Here is an 11,085-nt window from a genome sequence, read left to right as displayed (position 1 = left end):
TAGGTCCATCGAACTGAATACAACTAGAGTTCTAAGCTAGGCCCATCTACCACTAGTAGAAAATTATATTACTACTACAGTTTTCAACATATTCAACAAACTTTATATTGTCGTGGTAATTCCAAAAAAAAAAATCGCAGCAATAGATCGTATGATCATGTCAATATATTCGTAGCTATTGCATGTTAATTTTTGCATTTTTGTGCATTTTGTCCTTCCATTATTTGCCTCCATCAAATAGGGGCGGATCTAGAATTTTAAATTTGTGGAGTCCTAACTAAACTAATCAAATAGACAAAGATCTTAGTTCACAAATGAGGTGTTGAGTTTTAAAGATAAGAACACCAAAATTTATAATATCCGAATCATCTATTAGAGATACCTTTATTATATTTATATTTCGATATTATCTTCACTTTATAAATTGACTTCAACACTCGTCAACAAACATAAACCTTTGATATTCAGTTTATAATTAATCTATACAAATTTTCTAAATGTAAATATAGATAAATCCAGAATCTTATATAATAACAATTATTGTTTATTTGTAAATAAATCTTGGTCATAGTCAATATATAAATAGTGTATAAATATAAATAGTTTCATTTATTTGAAAACGGAAGGATAATTGATCATTATGTTACAAAAATGAAAAAAAAAAGGTTAAATCAAAGGTAATCCTAAGATAGAAATAGGTATTATGCAAAATAATGAGTTTCAAAATAGAAAAGTACTGAAATACAAAACATAAAGAGTAAAAAGTTGTAAGTTTCAAAAAAAATAAGGAAAAAGCTAAAAGTTAAAAAAAAGAAAACAAAAAAAGGAAAGAGGAGTGAGAATTGCTACTAAAGGGATTCGACCCTGCGTCAAAAACTACCACATGAACTACATATTGTTTGAAGGTTGACCACTAGAGCATCATCCGCTTTGTCAGAACAAGTGCATGAATATTTCTATTAACCTATTTACTGCTTGATGTTTAAGATGAAAATGAAAATTGAAATTTTTGGGGGTTCCTGGGCCACCCAGGACCCATAACAAATCCGCCCATGCCATCAATGCATGCTAGTATTTAGGATCTCTTAGCCTTTTCCCCTTCCTCCTTATCACTAACATTTATTGTAGTTTGTTGAGATAAATCACCAAAACAAGGGAGGAGCAGACGCTCTTGTAAATTAGGAGTGGGCACTCCTATGAGTTCCAAGCCAAAGAAGATAAAGGCATAATGTAGGAGTGAGGTGATAGCGATAAAACAGCACGGGAGCTCCGGAGAAAAGAGGAGCAGACGCTCCTCTTGATGATGCGCTGAATTTCAGTAGGCATTAAGATTGGAGCGGCCCACATGTTACCTATGATCACTTGCTCCACGGCTAATTTTTGCAAAAAGTGTGCGCTCCTTGTTATTCTGACAACTTTTTTTCTTTAAACGCGGTTTTTAGTGTGTTTATGTAATGATGTAAATACTCTAATTACTGGGTAATCAACTAACTTTGAATTCTGTAAACTACTATTAGGTAGTTTTTAACTTAATCTAGTTAGACAAAGTGAAACCCTTGAAAGAGAAAGTAGATCTTAAAAGTTTGTAGCTTAGACCATGGCCAATTTTCTGATATTTATGGGAGATCTTCACTGTTCCTTTATTATTTAAGTAATATCTCTTGTTTTCTCGAACTTTTATGCTTTCACTTTCTAGTATCATCAATTTAATTTCCTTTTATTAGTTTAATCCATGTTTAGATCTTGATTGTCTTAGGTTAATCTCTTGTTAATCTTTAGCTTCTTAGCTACAACTTGTGAACAATATTGTGTTGATTATAGTTGTTTAATCCTTCTCTTTGCATCTAATGTTGAGTATTAATCTTTGATTTTTCCTCCCCTTTGATTAGTATCATTAGAATAAGTAGTGAGTAGTCAATTAGTTAGGGGTTAGGGTTAAAAACCCACTATGATTGTGTTGGACACTTGAGCTTAAATTTTTTTGTGGTTATACATGATTAAATTATTGTATGATTGAGCTTTCCCCACATTTGTTGCATTAATTTTGATTGATTAGGTGTTTCTTAGTTTTTTGGGATAGTCATACTAGATTGGCAAGAAATTGTGAGTTGGTGTTGACTATTAGTTGGCTTGAGACTTTAATTCACCCCGAGTATGTTGGAGTGGAACGAGATTTCATGCTATATGCTTAGGAAAATTCCTAACTCATTAAGAGACTATTCGAGTTCTTAGTGAAGTCATTGTTCGATTATGTATGGTTCATGTACTAATCCCCCTTTTTAATGCTCCCTTGTCCATCTCATGATGAGTTCTGTTGGAACCCCTATCCTCCTAACATTTTCCCTTCTGCAATCCCGTCTATTGCTTAAGGTCTTGGATAAGTAAATTTTGTCCTTATCTTAGTAGAACAACATTCTTGTCCGAGTCTTCGACTTAGCTTGCCACGATAAAGACATGAAAAAGAGAAACTTCCTCTTTCAGCTTCTAGGAAGGGTTTGAGAGGAAGAAACCCTACAATCAGTCATAAACAAGCTTTGAACAAACACTAGTGGAAAAAAGCTCATCCGATGCGGTCAAAATTGGGCTTACTGATCCGATTTTGGTCCGATCGAATGGGCTCGCAGCAGATCCAAAATATTTACTCATCCGAGCTTAAATCAATAAATTATTTACTGATCCGATTCAGAAGTAAAATCGGATAAGTTAATCATATTCACTAATCCGGTTTTCCATGAAACCGAATTTGTTATGTATAATTTAATTTTTTTAAAAATCAGATCAAACTAACTGATTCGACTTCCAACAAAAACTGAATCAGCTGTCCAAAACTTGAAATAAAAAAAAAAACTACCTAGCAGTAAGCAGCAGCACCTGCTGCCAGCTATCTACCTGCCTCCAGCTCCACAAGCTAGCTATATTGAAATTAACAAAATAATTCCTTTACATCTTTTCAATGAATAATTCCTAAATTATTCATAAAATATACATAATAAAATTATGAGCACTATGAGCATAGCAAGCTGAACCAAAGATTACAACATCATTGGATATGAAATCTTTAATTAAAACGAAAAATCAGGAGCCTGAGAAAGACGTTCATCTTCTAAACCTTGGTTAAATCAAGATTGCAGAGCTCTAGCCACATCATCAACGTCTCAAGTACAACGAAGCACACATAATTAATGTCCAAATTTCAAGTATGTAAAGCTTTGGGAGCTTAATTCTCTTAACTTGGAATTTTGTCTTAGAAGCTTGACAAGTATCCAAAAACTTATCTGATTTTTGTTGTTAATCCCCAATGGTATCAAGCAGGTAAACTCGGTAAAGCCAGACTCCCTGAATATCTAAACTGAAGTATTAACAAACAATTGCATCTATCCCTTCTTTTTCATCTCAATGTATGCACTACAAGTAATTATCTACCATGAGGGGGATAAAACTCAAGTCAGAATCCAGATCAATTTTCGTCTTCCCTACACACCCACAAAATCGTCCAAATCAAGCACTTATTATGTCCAATTTCAAAGCTATTATTATCATCTAAAACATTTGCTTAAATGTTAATAATATGAAAGGACTAATTTTTAATCTCATATAGGGTTCTAAAAACTAATTTTCACCAAAAAAAACCCTACAATTTTCGGCTAAAGAAACTAAATTAGCCTGTAAAACTTCACCTTAAGAGCACCATTACTCATGAGTGAAAATAAAGAATCATGACATGAATGAGAAAAAGTGTTCTTAATCACAATTGGAAAAAAAATCAAGAGGTGAATGGGAGTGATTGGGGCAAAAAAATGGGATGGGGTGAGTGAAATGTTGATCAGGCGTGGGAGTGGGACCCACTGCCTGGTCAGCATTTCTGTAATTTTTTTGCCTCACCCAGCAGCAAAACGCAGCGTTTTGCTGCTGGGTGAGGCAAAAAAATTACAGAGCTGACACGCGTGTCAGCACCAGTTGCAGAGTACCATTTGTCACGCACGCCACTTGTCTCCTTTTAATTGGAGAACAAAAATATAACCGTTGTAAATTTTACAACGGTTATATTTTTAAAAATATTAATAAAACAATAATACCAACAACTCTATTTTTTCGAGATCTATAAATAGAGACCCATGTTGCTATATTTTGGGCACACTTAATTTTCTCCATCTTCACTAATTTCTTCTCTTTCTTCTAACTCTTCTTCCATTGCTCTTTATTTTTCAAATTCTTATAATTATGGATCCTAATTATCCTAATATATAATAAACCAACCCCAAAATTGCTCAAAATTCCAAATGCCTAGGCAACAAAATCGCTTAATTAGCTCTCAAAATCAGTCAAATTATCGCCAACCTTCTCAAAATCAAGAAAAATATCGTCAACCCTCTCAGATAAATTCCAATCAAAGGGGAGAAAATTCTCAAAATGCTTCTCCTCAATATGATAACCTCTACCATGAATCTCCACCTGAAAATGCCAACCTTTCATATCGTCCACTTGATCCTAATTATGGATTTTCTCAATACCAAGAAGATGCATCTCCGAACAATGATGGTGGTGAATACGAAGAAGGTGGTGATGGTGTTGGTCAATACCATCAAGATGATGATTCTAATGATGATGATGACTTTGTTCAGGGAACTCAATCATTTTCGCAGTTAATATCAGGTAATCAATCTCAGCAACCACCGCAAAGACAACCCGTTCAATCACAAAACCCACTTATCCCAGCAACAAGTTCTTGTGGTAAGAGGGTTTGGGATCAAGTTGAACATGAACTCCTAGTCTCCGCATTTATGAACACTTCTCTTAATAAGGTGAGTGGGACGTACCAAAAGAAAAATGTCTTTTGGGGAAAAGTTTGGGAAGCTCTCGAGGAAGGAAAAATAGCAAACCCAACAGAAATTGCTCCGAAAAATGATGATATGGTGAAAGGTCGTTGGAGTAGACTTGCTCCACGGGTTTTAAGGTGGGCTACATTTATGATGAAGCTCTTGCAAGAAAGAAGAGTGGTCAAAACGATGATGATGTTCTGAGAGAAGCTCATCCATTGCATCTTAGGAGAATTGGTAGGTTCATCCTCGAACATGCTTGGAAAATGTTGAGGAAGTTTCGAAAATGGAGGTCAATAGTTATAAAATCAATGGAAAGTCCACGTGGTCGCCCCAAAGATCCACAAGAAAATGTTGATTCACCTGGAAGCGGAGGAAGCGGTAAGAGGACAAGAGTTGATGGAAGCGACTCAATGCTCGAGACACCTACCAGTGCAGAAGGAGGTGAAGTGGACCCACGTCCCTATGGTACTAAGAAAGTGAAGTCTAAGCTCAAAGGGGTGGCTGGTCAGACAATTGAGTGTTTTACTACATTCAATGAAAGGCTTCGGATCCATTCAGAGGGTAGGAGTGTAGATGTTGAGAGAGAAGACAGAAAGTTGGAGGTTCAAGCAAGGAAGGTTGCTGCAAAGGAACAAGAAATAGCGTTGCAAACCAGGATGCAGAAAGTGCAAGAGTATCATAAGAACATGGATTTGCTACAAGCATTGTATGCAAAGGAAAATCGAACAACATTTGAGGAGGGTGTGATTGAGACACTAACAACATGGTTAACGAATAATCCAGTTTTTCAGTGATTATGTTTATATTAAAGTTAAGCTATTAAAATGTGGATTTCATGTTTAAGTTTAAGTTTAAATGTTAGTTTATGTTTTAGTTTAAATTTTAGTTTATGTTTTAATTTAAATTTTAGTTTAAATTTTTGTTTATGTTTTAGTTTAAATTTTAGTTTATGTTTTAGTTTCTGTAAAAGTTAACATTTGTATGTTTAAGTTCACTTAATAAAAAAAGGTTTAAACATGTACTTGTGTTAATTTTAAGCTTTACTTATTATATGAATTGACATATGAATACAACTTTTTACATGATTGTACTATTTTTTACATTATTGTTCTGCTTTCAACATTATTGTATTGATGATAGCACTATTGTTTTACTTTTTACATTATTGTTCAGCTTTTAACATTATTGTACTGCTTTTATGTATTATTGTACTATTTTTCACATTATTGTTCTGCTTTCACATTATTGTTCAGCTTTTAATATTATTGTACTGCTTTTCACATTATTGTTCTGCTTTTAACATTATTGTACTGTATTTATGTATTATTGTTCTACTTTTTGCATTATTGCACTTCCCTTTACCTTATTTTATGCTATATAACTCAAGCATCCTTGTTCACAATTTTCTCACACCAAACCTAAACACAATATCGTTCACCATTTTCTCACACCAAACTTAAACACAAGAATGAACCCCTTCAACTTTTCTCGTTCAAGTTCCTCTAGTTCTTGATGAAAGAAGATCATCACGAGCAATAATTGATCAAGAAATAGATGATTTCTTGACCAATATTGTTCAACCACTTGCTCCAACTCTTATATCAAATGTAACTCCAACACCAAGGAATAGAAGAGAAAAATGACTGATGATAATGAAGCAGGTCATTCACGTCCTAATCGAGGCAGGTGGAAGGTCATAGAAGATTGTTCAATGATTACTTTGCTGATCAACCAGTCTATCCAGCTCGTTTATTTCTTCGAAGATTTCGAATGCAGCGACATGTCTTTCTTCGGATTATGGATAGTGTCATTGCAAGTGATGTATGGTTCACTCAAAAAAGAGATGCTACGGGTCAGTTAGGTTTATCGCCCCTACAAAAGTGTACAGCGGCTATTCGAATGCTTACCTACGGGGTAGCGGCGGATTCGCTTGACGAGTATGTGCGAATTAGTGAAAGTACAGCTCGAATAGCATTGATGAAATTTACGAAGGGGTCATCACGAAATTTGGTGCGGAGTACTTGAGACGGCCTACTCCAGACGATTTGGCTAGACTACTCAGATTCGGTCAAGAACGTGGATTTTCGGGCATGATTGGTAGCATAGATTGTATGCATTGGGAATGGAAAAATTGTCCGACTGCATGGAAAGGACAATTTCAAGGAAGAGAGTGGTGTTGCTACTTTAGTTCTTGAAGCTGTTGCTGATCGTGACTTATGGATATGGCATTCTTTCTTTGGGATACCAGGTTCGTGCAATGACCTAAATGTTCTTCACCGATCTCCTGTGTTTAGGGATGTTTTAGAAGGTCGAGCACCCCCCGTGCAGTTTACGGTGAATGGTAACCAATATGATAAGGGTTATTATCTCACTGATGGTATATATCCGAATTGGGCAACATTCATTCAATCAGTTACATGTCCTCATACTCTCAAGGACAAGTTATTTGCTCAACACCAAGAAGGAGCTCGAAAAGATGTAGAGAGAGCATTTGGGGTGCTGCAATCTCGGTTTGCTATTGTTCGTAAACCATCCCTCGCATGGGATGAGGAAATTCTCAATGACATCATTTGTTTGCATTATCATGCACAACATGATTGTGGAAGATGCACGAGATACATATGCAGACTACGCAGATACTACCGAATTCAATACCAACACAAGTAATAATGGGGACGAATTTGAATATTATCATGATCGGATCGTAGATATCAACCAGTACATGGCCAATAGAGATGCAATTGAAGATCAACATGTGCATCATTCCTTGAAACGTGATTTGGTTGCCAATATATGGTAGAAATTTGGTGGGAATGCTAATTAAGAGCATTTTATGTATTTCTTTCTTAATTAAGTTTTATGTTTTTCGTTCTTAGTTAAGTTTTACGTACTTTTTTTCTTAATTAAGTTTGTAATTGTCGCACCAATGTAGCATTTTATGTATTTCGTTCTTAAAATTATATTAAAAATGCTAATTGTGTCTCATATCATTAAAAACGCTAACTAATTTCGTATTTAATTACTTAATAAAACGCTAATTACATATGCTACGTATTAATAAAAGCTAATATGTAATAACTTAATTATTAAAATGATAATTATATTTTAAATTTATTAATTAATTAATTAATAATAAAATATCAATTAGTAATAATATTTCATATCATTAAAAAGTAAATAATAAAAATATTGTATGATGGTGGTTGGGTGATGAGAGAGAAAATTAGTTGGGTGGGGTCAAAAGTAAGAGAGAGGAAAAAGTAGTTGGGATGATTGAAAAATGGTTCATGGTTAAGGAGATGAGTGGGAAAAGATTGTGGGATGTTATTTTTTAGAGAGATAAAGTTAGAAAGAGAGTGGGATGATTGATTTTTTTCACTCATGAGTAATGGTGCTCTAATAATCTAAAGGAAAATTTCCTCAAGTACCCCTTAGGGTTGACGTAATTCTCAAATTACCCCTCACATTTGGAAAATTCCTTAGATATCCCTGAACTAAGTGCATTAATTTCCTAAGGTACCTTTGAAACTTAAAACTTAAAACTTCAAAATTCAATAAGCGTATTTTGAGAATTAAGCCAAATCTCAAGGGTACCTAATAAAATTTCCCTAATCTAAAACATACGCGCGCGCGCACACACACACACACACACACACACATACACACACATACGCACACGCGCACGCACACACACACACACACACACACACACACACACACATATATAGGGGCAAGATCACACGAGAATGGTCCGTACATGAGAAATGATAATGAATCTCAACCACACGATTGGATTAGAGTTGCAACACTTGTTAATTAGATTTATACCCCGTAAAAAATTTTGAGCCCAAAATTTTTTATCTTTTTTTTTGAATTTTTTTTCCTTCTAATATTCATTTTTTAGATTTACATCACTTTTTCTTTACAGTTACATCACTTATTCATAGGAGTTATATCGCATAAAATTCATTCTCATTTCTCATGTAAGTATGCATTCTCATATGAACTCACTTCTCTCTCTCTCTCTCTCTCTCTCTCTATAATATATATATATATATATATATATATATATACATAATATATATATATGTATATATATATATATGTATATATATATATATATGTATATATATTATATATGTATATATATATATATATATATATATATATATATATATATATATATATATATATGTTAAACATAAATGCAGGACTTCACATTTGGTATTTTTCACCTTTGAGGACCTCCCACTTTTTTTTTCACCTTTAAGGACCTAGAGTTAAATCCAACTCACCTGACGTCAGCGAAAATAAAGTTGGAGTCCTTTAAAAAAAAGTTAAGTCCTTCATTACATTAATTACATCAATAACTTAGGTCCTTGCGCGCATTTATAAAACCAAAAATTGTTGTTTAGCTGCTAAAACTCGGTTTTTTTTAACAATTTAAAAAAGTAGTCGTTACGTAATCTTTACAAAAGAAATCTCTTGCCCGGCCATCCCATTTCACCAATTCTTTGCATATGTTATATGAAAATAATTTGCAGAAAAAATGTATCATCAGTCAGTTATATTATGTGGGTGTAACCAGGATGTGGTAAAAAGGGTTTCTGAAACAACTAAAAACCCTTTTAGAAGGTTCATCACATGCAGGAACTACAAGCAATCAAATGGCTGCCACTTCTGGGAATGGGTTGATGAAGACCATGATTGGGAACTCAAACATGAGATGATCAAGTTGATAAAAAGAAATGAATTCCTTGATGAAGTAGAGGTGCAGAACAAGAAAACAACAACATTTTACTGATTGGTTATATTGTTATTGCTTATGATAATTGCACTAATTTGTGCTTATAATTGAGTGGTGACAGTGGAAATGTAATTACCTTAATGTAGTTGGTTAGTTTGTGAGATTTGATTGAGGAGTAAAATCTGCCTGACTTTGATTGATGAACTGCAAGCAAAATACAAAACCTGTATGAACATTTATGTATGAAATAAATTTGTGTGAATGAGAAAAGTGACTTACCACTGCTTTAGATGTTGTGTATTTTTGTTGGTCCAGTTGAGTCTCCAACTTGTGAGGACTTAGGTGGCCTTGGTCCAATAGGCTTCCCAGTAGTCAGAATGTCCTTTAGTGGCATAGGGCACTTCCTTTTGTTGTCATCGACCAGGCTGCCCACAGTTTGTGCACTTGTGCACTTCACCTTTCTTAGACAACTTGCACCCTTCAACCTCACCAAGAGAAGGCTTTCTCTTTGTAGTTGGTCTATTCTGGAGCCTTTTGACCACTGGAGCCTGTATTTGGGCATAAGGAGATTCAGGCCACTCTTAGGGACCATTTAAAGGCTCAAGAGGAAACGTGTATGCCTTTAAGTATTTTTCTTTGGCGAACCAGGTAGAAACATAGTGTTGTGTAGGGTGCTCAACAACCTTCCGTATTGCTGCTACATCATGATTACAGGGAACTTCACTAAGCTGCTAAGCATAGAAGGTACATGTTCTCTCCAACAAGCTGACAACAAACCTATTTTGAGTGGCTCCTTCTCTAACTCCATAACAAAATTGGCCATCCCAGAATGCATTCCACCCTCTGGCATCTATCTTTCACTTCTCTAACTTGTTCTTTATTATAGGACAGATGAGAATTTCCTTATTGCCTCTGAAGTCTCTTTTTTTTTTATGAAGCCTCTCCATCAGGATTTCTTTTAATATCCTCACGCATAGTTATGATAGGCTTGTGTCTGCTAGATAATATATAAGCATTAAAGACTTCATTCATGCTATTATCAATGTTGTCACATTGAGATGTAGTTGTCAAATAAGCCCTTACCCACTTCTTATAATTTATGTTCAACACATCTTGCCTTGCGCCATTGACAGTATTGAGAATGTTGCATATTTCTCTTAAAATCTTTCTATGTACTGCTCTTAGCAATGTTCCATAACCCTCTCCTATACTATAAGCAACCACCAAACTTCTGTCTGAAGTTACAATACACATGCCTTGCACACACTCTTGTCTCAACACTAGGCCATATATCAGCTATAGCTTTGAGAAGGCCTTTCTGTTGGTCTGACATTATTGTATAACCATGTCCATCAGCTGTGTCCAAGTCATCAGCAAGTAAGATCAAGAACCATGTCCAAGTTTTTGTGTTCTCTATTTCTACACAAGCCCAGGCAATTGGGAACATTTGGTTGTTCCCATCTCTGCCAACAACTACTAGTAGCTGACCACCAAAAGGTCCCTTCAAAAAATAACCAT

The 11,085-nt window shown here is 34.8% G+C and overlaps 1 protein-coding gene and 1 pseudogene across 1 annotated transcript; both read left to right on the top strand.

Annotated features, from left to right (window-relative positions):
- The first annotated feature begins 4,280 nt into the window (after positions 1–4,280).
- LOC104907352 (glutathione S-transferase T2-like) lies at positions 4,281–5,502 on the top strand (annotated as a pseudogene).
- Positions 5,503–6,459: 957 nt separating this feature from the next.
- LOC130591083 (uncharacterized) lies at positions 6,460–7,487 on the top strand. The gene is made up of 2 exons (XM_057393993.1): positions 6,460–6,672; positions 6,972–7,487. Exons 1-2 carry the CDS (start codon positions 6,460–6,462, stop codon positions 7,485–7,487), a joined length of 729 nt encoding a protein of 242 aa, XP_057249976.1.
- Positions 7,488–11,085: the final 3,598 nt, after the last annotated feature.

Source organism: Beta vulgaris, chromosome 4 (assembly GCF_026745355.1).
Source record: "Beta vulgaris subsp. vulgaris cultivar EL10 chromosome 4, EL10.2, whole genome shotgun sequence".
NCBI lineage: Eukaryota > Viridiplantae > Streptophyta > Magnoliopsida > Caryophyllales > Amaranthaceae > Beta > Beta vulgaris.
Note: the sequence above shows the minus strand (reverse complement) of the source record. Positions and strands in the feature narration are given on the sequence as shown.